This window comes from Octopus sinensis, linkage group LG29, assembly GCF_006345805.1.
Source record: "Octopus sinensis linkage group LG29, ASM634580v1, whole genome shotgun sequence".
In the NCBI taxonomy this organism is placed as follows: Eukaryota; Metazoa; Mollusca; class Cephalopoda; order Octopoda; family Octopodidae; genus Octopus; species Octopus sinensis.
The window spans coordinates 2,203,222-2,222,326 of NC_043025.1; the positions used below are offsets into that span (position 1 = coordinate 2,203,222).

A 19,105-nucleotide genomic window follows, 5' to 3' on the forward strand; every position below is an offset into this window, starting at 1 on the left:
GGACAGCAGTCGAAATATCATAATGGCTGGGTAAAGAAGCATCCTTAAAGTGAAACAACAGCATCAAAGGTAAAAAATAAGGAATCAACAATCAGAATAGTAACTCAGTAACTCAGAATAGGTAAAGGTAAGCTTGACAAAGTTTAATGCAGTTTCAATCCTTTCGCTATTATAAAAAGATTAGTCACCAGCAGCTTAATAAGTTTATATAGCCGTGAAAAAAATCGATGATGCTTTTGCAGCAAAGCTGCAGCTCGCAACGATGACGTCATTTGAAGCGTTACTTGCCAGGAAAAATTCAACATTTTTGTTTAATTTTCAAACGTTTTCGATCTTAAAAGCAAAATTTCGCGTCGACTAAAATGTGCATTATAGCCCTCCTCAAGTGCTGCATGTGCATTATAGCCCTCCTCAAGTGCTGCATGTGCATTATAGCCCTCCTCAAGTGCTGCATGCAGATATAATATTTTTTTTCTAAAAAGGCTTACAATCTGATTAGAAAAAATTTAAAAGAAACTGAGGGCAAAAAGCACTCGTTTTTCACAAGGAAAAATCTTTGCTTAGTAGCCTGAATTTCGCGACAAAATGCATGATTATAAAGCACAACAGCCCAAAGTGTATGCCTTTCGGCGTTAGATGCCAATCGGGCCAATCTGGAGAGTCTTAGAGGCCCCTTGAATCGATGAAAAATCACTCTTCTCACCATAGCAACCGCATCTTTCCAAAGAAATGAAGGAACACTTCTATGCTTCTGTCAATTTTCAGCTCGATCTGACCACTGGTCTGGCCGCCATCGTCTGACGTAGCAAAATGTGCACACAATTTTGACCCAAAGCCTCTTTGGTCCACAGCTTCTTCCCTGACTCTACCTGGCTCGTTCCCCTGCTCCCGCCCACGTTACCGCACATGCCCTTACCTCTCCAACACCACCCTCCTCAACGGCACCCATCATCGACCCTATCGCATCATCGACTCCTTCACCTGCACCTCCACCAATATAATCTATTGCATCTCCTGCTCTCTCTGCCATTCCCTGTACATCGGACAAACGGGACGACGCTTGGCTGACCGGTTCGCAGAACACCTCCGAAACATCCGCCTCGCCAATGACACTCCAGTCTCACGCCATTTCCGCTCCACAGGTCGCTCCTTGCAACACCTGTCTGTGTTCGGATTGTCCTTGCACAGAGGCCATCCGGATTCCCGCTTGCGCCGTGAACAGGGATTAATATTCTCTCTTCGCTCTTTTACGCCATTTGGGCTCAACTCTCCCCCATTTAATCTAACCTCCCCCCCCGACTTCTACTTCTCTTCAGTCCTTCATGTTTTCACCCCTACTCACTTTCCCTCCTCTTCCCTTCTTTCCCTTCTCCTCTTCTTCTTTCATCTTTATTCTTCCCTCTTCCCCTTCTCTCTTTCTCTTTACTCCCTCACTGCTCCTCCCCTCATCTCCCCCCTCCTCTCCCTCCCTCCTCCTCCTCTCTTCCCTCATCTCCTCTCTCCCTCCCCTCCCTCCCTCCTCTTCTCTTTTCTCTCCCCCTCTCACTCTCTCCACAACCCCCACTATACCCCAACCCCCAGCCGAACCCACACCCAACATGCGCTTTCCCTACTCTCGCCCCCCATCTCCCCACAACATCACACCACACTACACTACACCATACGACATTACACATCACATCACAACACACCGCCCACACACCCATCCCCACATCTTTACACCTACACATACATATCACAACACAACACCCACACACCCATCCCAATAAATCCACACCCACACATACATACATACATACACACGTCCAGACCACCAGCCCTCTTTCACACGCACATACATACTCACTTATACACACACGCACCTTCGTGTTGGGGTGAGGTCACTTATCTCCCCTACTATCCCTCTATTGACTAACGTCTGACCTCTGACCTCTGACTTCTGCCTAAAGTCAGAACGCCGTAATGGACCGCTAGCTCCTACACGCATTTTTTTCTCTCCTTGTTTCTTTTCTGTGTATCTTTCTGTCGAAGAGCGTAGGCTCGAAACGTAAAAGACGTTTTCTATTTCTATTCCTGAGCGCCATACTAATACCTTTGTTTGTTTGTACTCCACCTGCCTTCGTCTTTTGTTTATTTTCGTAAAGAGAAGGTAAAAAAGACGGAAAACAGAATTTAATACGGGAATGAATATATATGAATATATATATGAATACATCTGACGGGAATATATATATGACTATATCCGTATTCATATGTCTTACCTCCACCTTCGCTATTCATTCCCGTATTAAATTCTGTTTTCCCTCCTTTTTACCTCCTCTTCTTCCCAATTTGCCTATTCCTCTTCACTTCCTTCTTTCACTTTAGTTCATTTATCTAATACAACCTGTATATGAAGGTGTGGTATATATAAATATTTATAATATAGTCACGTGTTTGCCCTCTCTAAACGTCACCAAATTACAGCACTTGAAACCTGCATCATTTTCTTCATATTTCTCCACTGCTGATCTATTTCTAGATACTTGAACTTTTCTTATGTTTCCGCCTCTCTGGCCGTTTCACTTTCAAATTGATATCCTCTCTCGCCATACATGTGTGTGAATGTGTATGAATGTATGTGTAAGCAATGGGAAAAGCTGAACCCCATTTCCATACCTTGTGCTTAAATGAACGCGTGTTTCACTGTATGTGCCCATGTGTCTCTCTCACTAAGGCATCTCTGTTATTTTTCAATAATGTTTTCTTCCTCCAAAGCCCTTTCTCAATCTCCGAAAAAGTCGAATCCGTTTCTTAAATTACGTTTTCTATATTTTTAACTTGTATCGCATTTTTGTTTTCAGCATGCATGCATTCCTACAATTTTCTTCTTCTCCTTCTACTTCTTCTCCTTCTTCTTCTTCTTCATTTTCTTCCTCCTCTTCTTCTTCTTCTTCTTCATTTATCCTCCTCATCTTCTTCGTCTTCTTCTTCCTCTCTTCTTCTTCTTCTGCTTCTTCTCCTTCTTCGTCGTCTTCTGCTTCTTCTCCTTCGTCTTCTTCTTCTTCTTCTTCTTCTTCTTCTGCTTCTTCTCCTTCTTCTTCTTCTTCTTCTTCTTCGTCTTCTTCTTTTTCTTCTTCATTTTCTTTCTTCTTCTTCTTCTTCCTCGTCTTCTTCTTCTTCCTGTTCGTCTTCTTTATCTTTTGGCATTTCTTTTTTCTTTCTTTTTCTTTTATTACTACATCTCTCCCTTCTTCATCCGCTCCATCTTCTACACGTCTCCTTTTCGTCTTATTCGTCTTCTTCTTGTTCTTCCTTTTCTTCGTTTTCTTCTTCTCCTCCTTCTTCTTCCTTCTCTCCTTTTTAATCTTCATCTTGTTTTTAATCTCCTTCTCTTCTGTTACTTCGTCTTCTTCTTGCTCTCTTCGTCTCCTTTTCCTTCTGTTTCCTCTACATTTTCCTTTTCTTTTTTCCTTCTTCCTTCTTCTTCCCCTTCTTTCGTTTCTCCATTTTCTTTTGCTATTGTTTTTCTTCTTGTTTTTCGTCTTTTTCCTCCCATCCTTCTTCTATATTATAATCTATGTTGTTATCGTTTGTTTTATTCAAGACACTCATACAATATTTCATCACAAATATTCTCCATAAAAATTATTCTCGTTCTTTACTGCTACAGATATGTTTACAGCAATAATATTTCGAGTATTGAACAAGGAAGCTTCCAGGGTCTTCCAAGACTAGAGATATTGTAAGCTCCTTCACTTTTCTTGCAAAATATTATGAATTCTATTTTTATATAAATTTAGTGTACACTCCATTTCATTTCCTACGCTTTTTATCACTCTCATATTCGGTCACCCATATAAGTACTACTCGTATTCTGTCACCTATATAAGTACTACTCATATTCTGTCACCCATATAAGTGCTACTCATATTCGGTCACCCATACAAGTACTACTCATATTCTGTCACCCATACAAGTACTACTCATATTCGGTCACCCATATAAGTACTACTCATATTCTGTCACCCATACAAGTACTACTCATATTCGGTCACCCATACAAGTACTACTCATATTCGGTCACCCATACAAGTACTACTCATATTCTGTCACCCATACAAGTACTACTCATATTCTGTCACCCATACAAGTACTACTCATATTCGGTCACCCATACAAGTACTACTCATATTCGGTCACCCATATAAGTACTACTCATATTCTGTCACCCATACAAGTACTACTCATATTCTGTCACCCATACAAGTACTACTCATATTCGGTCACCCATACAAGTACTACTCATATTCGGTCACCCATATAAGTACTACTCATATTCTGTCACCCATACAAGTACTACTCATATTCGGTCACCCATACAAGTACTACTCATATTCGGTCACCCATACAAGTACTACTCATATTCTGTCACCCATACAAGTACTACTCATATTCGGTCACCCATATAAGTACTACTCATATTCTGTCACCCATACAAGTACTACTCATATTCGGTCACCCATATAAGTACTACTCATATTCTGTCACCCATACAAGTACTACTCATATTCGGTCACCCATATAAGTACTACTCATATTCGGTCACCCATATAAGTACTACTCATATTCTGTCACCCATACAAGTACTACTCATATTCTGTCACCCATACAAGTACTACTCATATTCGGTCACCCATATAAGTGCTACTCATTTACGGTCATCCATACAAGTACTACTCATATTCGGTCACCCATACAAGTACTACTCATATTCGGTCACCCATATAAGTACTACTCATATTCTGTCACCCATACAAGTACTACTCATATTCTGTCACCCATACAAGTACTACTCATATTCTGTCACCCATATAAGTACTACTCATATTCGGTCACCCATACAAGTACTACTCATATTCTGTCACCCATACAAGTACTACTCATATTCTGTCACCCATATAAGTACTACTCATATTCTGTCACCCATATAAGTACTACTCATATTCGGTCACCCATACAAGTACTACTCATATTCGGTCACCCATATAAGTACTACTCATATTCGGTCACCCATATAAGTGCTACTCATTTACGGTCACCCATATAAGTACTACTCATATTCTGTCACCCATACAAGTACTACTCATATTCTGTCACCCATACAAGTACTACTCATATTCTGTCACCCATATAAGTACTACTCATATTCGGTCACCCATATAAGTGCTACTCATTTACGGTCACCCATATAAGTACTACTCATATTCTGTCACCCATACAAGTACTACTCATATTCTGTCACCCATACAAGTACTACTCATATTCTGTCACCCATACAAGTGCTACTCATATTCGGTCACCCATATAAGTGCTACTCATTTACGGTCACCCATATAAGTACTACTCATATTCGGTCACCCATACAAGTACTACTCATATTCTGTCACCCATATAAGTGCTACTCATTTACGGTCACCCATACAAGTACTACTCATATTCTGTCACCCATACAAGTGCTACTCATATTCGGTCACCCATATAAGTGCTACTCATTTACGGTCACCCATATAAGTACTACTCATATTCGGTCACCCATACAAGTACTACTCATATTCGGTCACCCATATAAGTGCTACTCATTTACGGTCACCCATACAAGTACTACTCATATTCTGTCACCCATACAAGTGCTACTCATTTACGGTCACCCATACAAGTACTACTCATATTCGGTCACCCATATAAGTACTACTCATATTCGGTCACCAATAAGTGCTACTCATTTACGGTCACCCATAAAGTACTACTCATATTCTGTCACCCATACAAGTACTACTCATATTCTGTCACCCATACAAGTACTACTCATATTCTGTCACCCATACAAGTGCTACTCATTTACGGTCACCCATACAAGTACTACTCATATTCGGTCACCCATATAAGTACTACTCATATTCGGTCACCCATATAAGTGCTACTCATTTACGGTCACCCATATAAGTACTACTCATATTCTGTCACCCATACAAGTACTACTCATATTCTGTCACCCATACAAGTACTACTCATATTCTGTCACCCATACAAGTGCTACTCATATTCGGTCACCCATATAAGTGCTACTCATTTACGGTCACCCATATAAGTACTACTCATATTCTGTCACCCATACAAGTACTACTCATATTCTGTCACCCATACAAGTGCTACTCATTTACGGTCACCCATATAAGTACTGTATAGTTGCGACTCTTTATTCTCCATTTTCGTCTTCTTTATTGCCTCTTTGTGTTGTTGGTCTTCGCCTCTTCAATCTTCTTCTTCGTCCCCTTTTTTATTACTACTACCACTACTACTACTGTTACACCTATATTTACTTCTACTTCTTTCGTTTACATTGGTCATGTTCTTCATATATTTCCTCTTCGTAAAATATTGTCTCAGCAATTTATTCTATTTCTGGTGCATCGGATTCTTTTCATCAACTTCGATTTTCTTAAATCTAGACGTTCTGTGATTGATTTTCCTTCAAGGTCTCCCATATTAACATCATTTTCACTTCTGTAGTTCGTCTTTTATCGTCATGTTCATTATTATCATTAGGCTTTTTCTATGTCATTTTTCTATGTTATTCATCTGATTGTAAGACTAAAAATTGAATATTTTATCTGAAAAATTTCGTTTACTCTTTCCTGTATACATTGTTTTATGTTACAGATATCTCAAGAATAATACGATCGAGAAAATCGATCGTGGACTCTTCCACGGCCTTACCAATTTACAGTTATTGTAAGTTCAATTTCTCTCGATAATATTTCATAGACGTAATATCTCTAGAAATTATATATCTTCCTTTTCTCACTCACACTGTCTGTCTGATGGTCTCTCTCTTTTTTTCTCTCTCTTTCTCTCTAACTTATTTTTGATATTTTGTGTATAAGACTATGATTCTATGCGAATATGTATCGTTGTATGTCAGTGTTTGTGCGTATATGTTCATGAATGTTGGTGCGTCTATGTGTGTGTAAGACAAAACATAGATATTGACATATATATATATATATATATATATATATATATATATACACACAAAAATATATATAAACAGGTATGTATGTGTCTTTGTGTATATGTTTATCTTCAATCGTCGCTTTAGTTCAGGTGATAGTGTTTCCGCCCTCGTAACTGGACGATTAGGCAAAAAAGACTGAGACAATAAGTAAATAACTATAAATATAGCAGCGGGGGCGATTTCTTCAACTAAACGTCTGTAAATTGGTGTGCCATTATGGACGCATTCTAATGTTGAAATAAGTTAAAGTATTGATATATTTATGTATGTATATTGCGACCAAGTCGGTGACTTGTGCTGATGTGGATGATCCCATCGCTGTACTACTTTATTCCATAATTTACCATCAATGTTTACCGCAAATATTACGCCTATTTTGTGTCGGGACATACCTGTGTGTTTCATACTATAAATCAGTGCTTTATTAACAGCCATCGAATTACTTCTTGGGTATCTGATCAAGGCGCTAATTTAGTTTTGATTCAGGGCAGGCGGTATTTTATCAAGGATTTTCTTATTAATCATTCCTGTATCTGATTTAGATGGACAAACCAGTGTAACTTAGGGATCAAATGGAATTTAGGTTTATGGACTTTAATCATAATTCAGGATTTTCTAGTGATGTAAGGCTCAGTTCTATCATCTATACCTAAATCTCAGGCGAGTTATTGTCCTGTATTTTTAATATATGCTAACGTGTCATTATTCACGTGTCCATATTTACCGAGCAGTTCCTTCCTAATCATATACTTATCCAACGCAATATTAACTGTAAATTTTGCATGGTTTTCTTCACTGGAACAATGATTCCTGGAGTTTTGACGATGTCATCAATTAGTTTTTTAATAATTTTCTCTAATTTTTTGTAACTTCTAGGGTATTTCCAGAACTTCACGTTCTTAACTGTTCTATATAATTCTTCTTCAAACCTGGTTCGGTGATGGTTGGTCGATTGGTTATTTCTTGATTTACATACTTTTCTTAGTAGATCTCCATGTTCAGGTTTGCCATGTCATATCTTTTCTGTCAAAGAAGAAATCTTTCTACCGCATTCTTTGTAGGAATTGGTTGACTTAAATAATGCTTCTTACTGGGTATAGGTACGTCCTTCCTTCCTCCTTCCTTCCTTCCATCCTTCTTCTTCTTCTCCTCCCTGTGCTTCTTCTTCTTTTTCTTCTTCTTCTTCTTCTTCTTTGCTGTTGTTGTTGTTCTTCTTTCTTCTTCTTCTTCTTCTTCTTCCCCTTCTTCTTCTTCTCCCTCTTTTTCTTCTTCTTCTTCTTCCTTTCCTCTTTTTCTTCTACTTCTTCTTCTTTTTCTTCTTTGCTGTTCTTGTTCTTGTTCTTCTTTCTTCTTATTCTTCCTCTTCTTTTCCTTCTCCTCCTCCTTGTCCTTCTCCTTCTTCTTCTTCTTTTCCCCTCTTCTTCTTCTTCCTCTTCTCCTTCTCCTCTTTGTGCTTCTCCTTCTTCTACTTCTTCTTCTTCTCCTCCTTGTGCTTCTCCTTCTCCTTCTCCTCCTCCTTGTCCTTCTCCTTCTTCTTCTTCTTCTTCTTCTTCTTCTCCTCCTTGTGCTTCTCCTCCTCCTTGTCTTTCTCCTTCTTCTTCTTCTTCTTCTTCTTCTTCTTCTTCTTCTCCCTGTGCTTCTTATCCTTCGGTATCTCATTCTTCGTAATTGTCATTGCTTTCTTCATTCTCGTTATCTCCGTCGTCTTCATTCTTCTTTTCCCTAATTTAGTTTTTAAGATTCAATATTCCCAATCTATAATATTTCTCTGAAATAGAATTGCGTATCAAACCTCTTTCATGCCACAGACGTCTTCACCATTACAGTATCAGCAATATGGTCCAAGGATAATTCTAAATACTTTTTGCTTTCACATATGGCTTTTCTTCTCGATTTATTCTTCTCTAATTCATTTTGTCTCACTCAATTTTTGTGTGAATGTATTTGAAAGTGTTTGAATGTATATCTTCGAAGGTATGTGTTGGTGTATCTACATCAGAGACTGATATCCTGGACGAAATTGTATGTGTGTATGTGCATATAAGGGTATGTGTGACTGTACTATTTATATTCAAAGATATTTTCTCCTCCTTTCTGATTTTCCTTATTTTACTCATCCTGCTTCTAATATGTGTTTCATTCCTTTTCACAATTTTTCTCTACGTGGTTCATGTTCATGTTTATGTTCATCAATTTCTGTTTCTTTCAAATTTTTCAACTGCTTTTTCATTTCTCATCTCATATTTGGTTCATCGTCTTCTACTTGCACGTTTATAAATCTATACGATGTATGAATTATTTTCAGTCATCACCTTCCTTACCCCGTCCAGTCTGTCATTGTGTATCGCCTCTTTACTCCTCCCGCTCCCTCCTGCCTTCTGTATTCCCCTCCTCATTATCATCATTACGCATTTCTCTTTCACAGCCCTTCTTTTCATCAGATTTTAAGTCTACAATTTAATATTTTATCAGAAAACGTTTCTATGCTATTTCCTTTCTTAATTGTTTTATGTGCACAGAACTTTGGAGTATAATAAGATCGAGAAAATCGAACGTGGAAATTTCCTAAATCTTTACAATTTACAGAAACTGTAAGTTCAACTTTTGCTGATAATATTTTTGTAACGTAATATCACTATAAATTTCAAGTCTATTACATGCACTCGCATTTACACACACACACACACACACACACACACACACATACACTCGCATTTACACACACACACACACACACACACATACACTCGCATTTACACACACATACACATGCACTCGCATTTACACACACACACACACACACATACACTCGCATTTACACACACACACACACACATACACTCGCATTTACACACACACACATGCACTCGCATTTACACACACACACACACATACACTCGCATTTCCACACACACACATACACTCGCATTTACACACACACACACACACACACACACATGCACTCGCATTTACACACACACACACACACATACACTCGCATTTACACACACACCCGCCCGCGCAGACTCAACTCAGACACACGCGCAGACACACACATGCACGTACACACCCACACAGAGATATACATATATAGAGGCGCAGTTACTACTGTAGTAAGAATGTTCTTACATATCACTTGGTCCTAAACCCAGTGTCACCCTGTGGCACCCCGTGCGCGTAAATTTTCCTTTTGCTTCGGGTCGACCAAAACTTTTAAGTGGGTTTCGTTGAGGAAAAGTCAAACAAATCAGTCGTATGATACATATACATATACATATATATATGTATGTGTCTTTGTGTCTGCTTTTGTCCCTAACCCACTTAATGTTGGCAAAGAATATAAACAAGTAAAACGGTATGTGAAATCATAGAAATGTCAGTAATGGTGGGGGTGATGATGAAAATGATGATGAAAATGATGATAGTGATATGTTACGGCAAAATGATCAGCCACCTTTTATATATGGATAACCTAAAACTATACGCTGCAAATGACAAACAGCTGGAAACACTATTAAAGACAGTTCATGGATTTACCAAAGAAATAGATATGAAATTTGGATTAGAAAAATGCGCCAAAGTAACCATGAAAAGAGGAAAGCTAGTTAAGAGTAGCAACATCACACTAGATAAAACCAATGAAATAAAAGAATTAGACCAAAGCCAAACTTACAAATACTTAGGAATCCATGAACTAGATAAGACACAACACACACAAATGAAAGAGAAAATAAAAGAAGAATATTATAGACGAGTTAGATCAATACTAAAAATAGAGCTCAATGTTAAAAACAAGATAATAGGTATTAACACTATAGCTGTCCCAGTTATAAGTTACAGCTACAATATCCTTAACTGGACACTAAATGAACTGACCAAAATAGATAGGAAAACAAGAAAAATAATGACAGGATCTAGGATGCATCACCCAAAATCTGACATAGAAAGACTATATATACAACGTATAGAAGGTGGTAGAGGCCTTATACAGCTGGAAAACTACAATAAATTAACCACCATAGGACTGAAAACATATCTACTTCAGAAGGAAGGAAAACTGATACAAATAACGGCAAAACACGAGCAAAACAAAAACCAGTTCTCTGTATTTAAGGAAGCTGACAAATACAAACAAGAAATCATACCACCTAATAGATATGAAGAAGAAGAAGAAGAAGATGAAGAAACAGCAAAAGCTATAAAACAAATGAAATCCAAACTAAAAATAGAACAGCAACGAACCATGATAAAACGATGGCAAGAAAAGCCCCTTCATGGTAAATACTGCACTAAACTAAACGCAAAAGAAATAGACAAAGAAAAATCCCAGCAATGGTTGAGAAGCTCAGGACTCAAAGCAGAAACAGAGGGATTTTTAATTGTAGCACAAGACCAAAGCCTCCCCACCAGAAATTTCCAAAAACATGTAATGAAAAGAAATATAACAAGTAACTGCAGAATATGTGGAGAGGGACAAGAAACAATAAATCATATTATCTCTAGCTGCCCAGTCCTGGCGAAGAAGGAATATATTCACAGACATGACAGAGTTGGAACCTACATACACTGGAATCTATGCCAACATTATGGAATAACAACAAAAAAAGATGGTATAGGCACACACCAGAAAAGGTCATAGAAAACGAGAAAGCAACCATACTCTGGGATATGTCGATACACACAGATAGAGAAATTAAGGCCAACAGACCAGATATAGTTGTCAGAGATCATAAAGAAAACAAATGCTTTCTAATTGATGTATAATAATAATAATAATAATAATAAACTATCTTTATCAAAGGAAAAATGACAGAAACATCTAACGTTAACCTTGACCAGCAGAATGTCATAAAAGAATTAGACCCAGCGGAGAACTACAAGTACCTAGGTGTAATTGAAGGGGATGGAATAAGGCATTCAGTGATGAAGGAAAGGATCAGGAGAGAATGCTATCGAAGAGTGAGAGCAATACTCAAGACAGAGCTGAATGCGAGAAACAGGATCGAAGCGATCAATGCATTAGCCATACCAGTTGTGACTTACAGTTTCAATATCGTTAACTGGTCAATTACTGAAATATGTAATATTGACAGAAAAATACGAAAACTGTTTACAATGCATAGAATGCACCACCCTAAGGCAGATACAGAACGACTTTATCTGCCAAGAAAAGAGGGAGTCCGTGGACTTTTACAACTGGCAATAACAATGAAGATTGCTACAATTGGCCTAGGCACCTGCCTGAAAAGCTCTGAGGACTGGATGTTAAAACTTGTCTCAAAATATGAAAACAAGAAAGCATCATACTCAGTCACAAAACAGGCAAAGGAATATCTAAGTGAATTCCGAATGCAAGAAATTTCGGAATTAGAGATAGACATACAAGAAACAAGCACAGAAAAAGCTAAGCGCATGGAAACCCGTGCTAAAACTGCGGCCTTAGATATTCTGAATGATAAATGGCAGGGAAAACCTCTCTATGGCAAATACTCAAAGAGAGCGAATAATGCGGATGTTGACAAAGCTCTGACCCATCAATGGCTAATGGCCTCTGGCTTAAAATCTGAAAAGAGGGGTTTATCATAGCAGCTCAAGATCAATGCCTACCAACAAGAAACTACCAGGCCAACATATTAAAGAACGGCAGTAGCCCAACTTGTCATGTGTGTCAACAACAAATTAAACCATTGATCATGTTGTCGCCAAGTTCAGTCTTCTAGCGCCTATTGAGTATCTCAACAGGCATGATAGAGCTGCACAATATATTCACTGGGTAATCTGCAAAAACCTGGATTTGCCCAATGAAAAAAACTGGTGGGAACACAAACCACCCCCAGTGCTTGAAAAGGACCACATCTCACTCCTCTGGAACTTCTCCATTCAAACTGACAAAAAGATAGATGAAAATAGGCCAGACATCATATTGAAATACTTCAGACAAAGAACGTGCCTCCTCATTGATATGACTGTCCCAATCGATATAAACGTATCAGTCAAGACCTACCAAAAACTGAGCAAATATAAAGATCTTGAAATAGAAATCAGCAAAATGTGGAACCTGAAGACTAAATCAATACCTATTGTCATAGGTGTCCTGGGAATGGTAGCAAAAGGGGCTGATTGCTGCCTAACACAGATACCAGGAAACCCAAAAATGGCAGAAATTCAAAAGATAGTGCTCATGGGAACTGCTCATATCCTACGCAAAATACTTTCTATGTAATCTCAAGGTTTAAAACAAACAATTTTTCTTTATTTATTTTTTTTCTTTATTTTATTTTATTTATTTTTATTTATTTATTTATTAGACATTCACTAGTACAACACCAACCCCCCCCCAAATATATGGCACACTAGGCATAACAACAACGTGAACTTCCAACATGTTGTCTCTTGAAGTTCCTGGGTGAGACTTGGAGCCAACTTGTACAAATATAAAGCAAAAGTCAGACATAGAATAATAATAATAATAATAATAATAATAATAATAATAATAATAATAATAATAATAATAATAATAATAATAATAATAATGATGATGATGATAATAATAAAATTAATAATAAGAGACAATCCAGAAGATCAAGTAAACGAGGATCGTACTGTTGAAGAAGATGAGGATCTGGGAAGAGGAGGAGGTGGAGGAAGTGTGGTATAATGTAAAGGATAGGATGATAAAGATGTTGAAGTGAATGTAACCGTGGAAGAAAGAGAAGGGCAACAACAACAACGACAACAAAATAGTTGTAGAAGTAGAAGGAGAAAAAATGAAGAAGAAAAAGAAGAAAAAGTAGAAGATAAGGTAAAAGAGAAGTAAATGTAGATGAAGGGAAAGATGTAGAAATGGAAGGGGGGGAAGGATCCCTACATAATAAGGAAGAGGAAAAACAGAAAAAAAAAACAAAATGAATAATTTAAAAAATAGGAGAAACGGAAAGAGAAAAGAAAGTAACAGAAAGAGTCATCAATTTTTCATTCCCCTCTCGCGTTCCATGCAGTCTTGCCATTGCCACTTTCAATTCGGAGTACTTGGTGATGTTTTTGCAACCTCTTTACTCACAATATTCATATCATTTGGCATGGCTGCATCAAGGGTCTGATAGAATTTGTCTCTCTCATTCAATATGACAATATCCAACCGACGGTGTTCGACAACACGATCCGTCTGGAAGTCATAATCCCAGAGTTTCGTTACTTTTCCCTCCTCCTGCATAACTTTACTTGGTACATGTAAAGTTACCAGTTCTCTTTTGCCTCATGTCGGTATTTACGGCATAAGAGCCAATGAAGTTACACACTCCCTCTATCCTGGCGGCGCTTGTATTCTTTTTGTGCTAGGCTCTCACATCCCCTTACCCTTTTCCACACACTTTCCACAGAGTCTGCATTTCTGGGTGTCAGAAGTTTTATAGATGCTATACTTCACTGATTTGGTAGCGAGAGCCTGGTCTTATGCAGCAATGATCAGGCTTTCGGTGGTACGCTTCAAAGCACCTCGCTCAAGCCATGCCCACGATGCTGTATTATCCTTAACGTCCTGTGTATTTCTTTCAAACTGTCCATGCATTCTCATCTCACGAAGGTCTTCTTTTCTCTTCTCCTCAGCTCTAAGGTTAAACTCTGCCTTGTCCATCATTTCATTTGAATTTACACCTATATCTTTCGCAGCATATTGCAACAGTTCTTCATCACTATTCATCAAATATTCGCCAAGCGTTCTCCTTTCACTCAAGGGTCTATATTAATTAGTCCTCTGCCACCATTCTTTCTTTTCACATACAGACTGTTTACGTTTGCGTTAGGGTGTAGCGCCCCATGCAGCCTCATCAACTTTTTCATCTTTTTATCCAGTGTTGATATTTCCTCCTTGGGACATTTGAGGATGGTTGCACTGTATCTGACCACCGATACTGCACCGATTTTTATTGCGGTAATCACATTTTTGGCACTCAGGTTCGATTTCAACACTATCTTCGCCCTTTTATGATACACCTCGCTAATCTTGATTTTCATTTCTCTGTGTAGAATGTCATCCAAATTCTCCAAATATCTATGCCCACAACCGTCGGGTTCACCTATGGTCACTCCTCATGGTACCCGCAATCCTCTGCAGTCTGCTTTCTTCCCTCTTTTCATTTTAAGTCCTGAGCATTTGGTAATCCTGAATTCCATAGCGATGTCCCAACCATACTTCTCACCTGTTTTGATTAAGGAATTTATCTGTTTTCAGATTTCCCAAACAGTTTCAGGTCATCTATAAACAGAAGATGGTTCAATGATGGGCTTTTCTTCCCACATCCAGAACCCATCTTAACTTTCCTAAGTGTCATTGTTATGGGTAATAGTGCAATTACAAATAGTAACGAAGAAAACAAGTCATCTTGGCAGATGCCCCTTTTGATATTAACTCATCCAAGGAATACACTGAGTACAATTTGGTTTTCCACTCTTTCATATTATGCATAAGAAAATTTGTGATGTGAGCAACACCAAACATCTGTATGCATTCAACTATCCAGAAATGAGACACCATATGCCTTCTTAAAGTCAATCCGATCTATAGACATATTTGTATGTTTTTTTCGCCAGGCCTCAAGCCTGTTTTATCGATGACCAGGTGATCCTGGGTACCTGATAACTCTTCCTACATCCTTTTTGTTCCATTGGTAGTATTTCTTCCTGTGCCGGGAAAATATGTGGTTTTGCCGCACGTATTTCAGTGATTATCTTCTAGATTATGTGTAGGCGTGCTATGGGATAATAGTTCCCATCATTATTATTATTATTATTATTATTATTATTATTATTATTATTATTATTATTATTATTATTATTATCATTATTATTATTATTATTATTATTATTATTATTATTATTATTATTATTATTAAGTGAGAGAGCAGTGCATGCCATCAAAGTGACACTGGGGTAAAATATACAAAGCCCAGTATACCCATCATGACTACCCGTCTGATAAGGGTACACCAGGCACATGCATCACAACCATATGTGCACGACATGGTAATCTCATAACAAGATAAACAGGATATGACCTTGCAGGTGGGGCCCAGTTAGAATTTTCCTCTGATCGGGTAACCCATCCCACTCAGAAGGTCCATGATTAAGGGTTGTTTAAGGACGTTGAACGAAACACCCATGTTTCCAGAGGTGAATTATTCAAACCCCAAAGAATCCCTCGCAACACATGGCTATGATGCTCCCCCACTACTTCTGCTCGAGATCAGAGATGCACATATGGTCAGCCAGTAAGGGACATGCCCAACTGGTTAAGGTCAAACAAGATCAGAAGCTATGAGAGCCACTGCCTGGTACTACTGCATTATCATCATCATCATCATCATCATCATCATCATCATCATCATCATCATCATCATTATTATTACTATTATTCCTTTTACTATTTCTTTTCCGATTTCTTTTCCTCCTTGTTCTTATTCTTCTTCTTGCTCTCCTTTTCCTTTTATTTCTCATTTCTTATTGTTTTTCTCTTCTTGCACATCTTCTTTTCGTCCTTGTTCTTTTCTACTTTGTGTTCTTTGTTCTCTTCGTTTTCTTCTTTATCTTCTTCATTCTCTTCATCTTTTCTCTTTCTACATCAATCTCTTAATGCTTCTCAATTTATTCTCCTTTCTCATTTACTTCTACTTCTTCCTAAACATATTTCTTTCTTTCCTTTTTCTTTTTCTTCGTTTTCTTTTCTTCTCCTCCTTCTCCTTCTTCTTCATCTCCTTTTCAATATCTTTTTCCTTTTTTCTTTATACTTTTTTCTTTTCTTCGTTTTCTTTTCTTCTCCTCCTTCTCCTTCTTCTTCATCTCCTTTTCAATATCTTTTTCCTTTTTTCTTTATACTTTTTTCTTTTTTCTTTCTACTCCTTCTTTTTCGTTTCCTTTTTTGTTTCTTCTGCTTCTTTGACTTCTTATTCTTCTACTTCTTTTTCTTCCTTCTTCATGTTTATCATAACATGCCTTGTCATCGTTTGGTCCATTCTAGTCCCATATTATTGCATTTGTTATGACATTTTTTTCCATATCAACTGTTATACTTGTTTTTTTTATTTCTGCAGATTTTTAAACGGAAATAATATTTCGAGCATTGAAGAAGAGAGCTTCCGAGCTCTTCGTCGATTACAGCAATTGTAAGTTCGTTCAGTTTTGCTGATAATACATTATTAATCTTATTGTTTCACAACTTTGTGCCCTCCTTCTCTCTTTTCCCTCGCTCTTTTATCACTCTAATTCATATTCTGTCCCTATATTGGCTCTATATCTGTTCCATTGTATTATATATATATATCTGCATCAAAACTCATTAACGGAATGCATGTTTGTATGTTCTCCTATATATATATGAGTGTCTGCGCGTATATATGACTATATAATTTGCATTAATATGATTCGCTTTCTCTTTCTTTTCTACCGGTTGTATTTTCCCGTCTTCCCGAATTCTTCTATTCATTTCCGACCTCTTCCTTCGTTCCATGTTATTTATCTAATGCAGCAACCTACAGTTGGAATAGTGAAAAATATAGTCGCATATTTCTTTCTCTTTGTAAACGACACCAGATCCCGTCACGTGTAATGAGCATCAATTTCCCAGATACTCTTTTACTGATGATATCTTCATAAACATTTGATGTGTTTTCATATTCATTCTTCGCTCGTTTTCTCCCTTTCAACTTATATTCTTTCAAATCATATTCTCATGTGTGTTTCAGTCGAGAATGTGAGTGCAACTCTGGGTGTGTATCATTGTATACACAAGTGCATGTGTGTATGAATGTATGTGTATATGTGTGCCAGCCAGTATGTGCTTACGTATGTATCTCATTGCATGCATATGTTTTTTTTTTCCAACTTATTATCTTTGTCCAGGGGCCGTTCTCAAGCTTCGGATTATTCGTTGACATCATTTAAGTACTTTTTCTGTTTTTATCTTCATTAGCATCTTCGTTTTAAACACGTCTTCCTCTTGTTTTCTTTGCCTTCTTCGTTTCTTTCTTCTTCTTATTCTTCTTCTTCTTCTTCTTCTTGTTTTCTTCTTCTTCTTCTTCTTCTTCTTCTTCTTCTTCTTATTATTATTATTATTATTATTATTATTATTATTTGACTTCTCATCCATTTTTTCCACTTTAAAGAAAAGTGATTTAATAACCTGTTATAAATATTTTCTATATCAACATTTATCCTATTTCTTTTCTGCTATAGATCTCTTCAAAGAAACAATATTTCGCATATTGAAAAGGGGATCTTCGAGGGTCTTATATTTTTAGAGAAATTGTAAGTTGGTATACTTTTTTCATACAACGTTATGAATATAATATTTCTATATACTTAATGTCTTCTCGTTTCTCTTTCACTCTTTTCACTCTTACTAATTTTCTGTTCCTATCTTTGCATTATCTTGTTCTGTGTCTGAGGATGAGTTCAACTGAGATTTTATATGTTTTTTTATCAAAACATATTAATAGAAATGTAATATGTATGTTCATATGTATTTGAGTGTCGGCGTATATATATTTGACTATATAATTCCTATCGATATGTTTTGCCTCCACCTTAGTTATCCATTCGCGTCTTGAATTTTGTTTTTCCTCTTATTTTCTTACCGTCTTCTTTTCCTTCCAATTTCTTTTATCCAACTGCAATTTAGTTTATTTATCTAATACAACCTGTATGTATGCAAGTCGAACATATAAATACTGGGCCATCCTATAAATAATGTGGTTTCCAGATGCATGAAATAAAAGTCGCAGTGGGACGGGATAAACTACCTTTATAGACTCCCTATAAAAGCAGATAATAATTTTACCACGGATGTATTCTTAGAGCACGTTTTGAAGAGTGCAGTTCTATGTTAAGAGTTATTGTTTCAAAGCTATAATTGTAGTGACAAAGGAACATATTCGGCATATTTTGCTTTATGACTTCAATAAAGGCAGCAATGCAACGGGAAGTACGAGGAATATTAGTGCAGTTTATGGGGATTGGACAATAAGCGTAAGCCAGTGTCAACGGTGGTTCCAGAAA

General features: G+C 37.3%; 1 protein-coding gene across 1 annotated transcript in view; it reads left to right on the forward strand.

Annotated features, from left to right (window-relative positions):
- Nucleotides 1–19,105, forward strand: part of LOC115225972 (insulin-like growth factor-binding protein complex acid labile subunit) — a 109,830-nt gene that overhangs the window by 69,088 nt on the left and 21,637 nt on the right. The window contains exons 11-15 of the mRNA XM_036514788.1: nt 3,653–3,724; nt 6,703–6,774; nt 9,577–9,648; nt 17,143–17,214; nt 18,284–18,355. Of these exons, the coding sequence (XP_036370681.1) occupies nt 3,653–3,724; nt 6,703–6,774; nt 9,577–9,648; nt 17,143–17,214; nt 18,284–18,355 (360 nt within the window). The remainder of the gene's footprint in view (nt 1–3,652; nt 3,725–6,702; nt 6,775–9,576; nt 9,649–17,142; nt 17,215–18,283; nt 18,356–19,105) is intronic.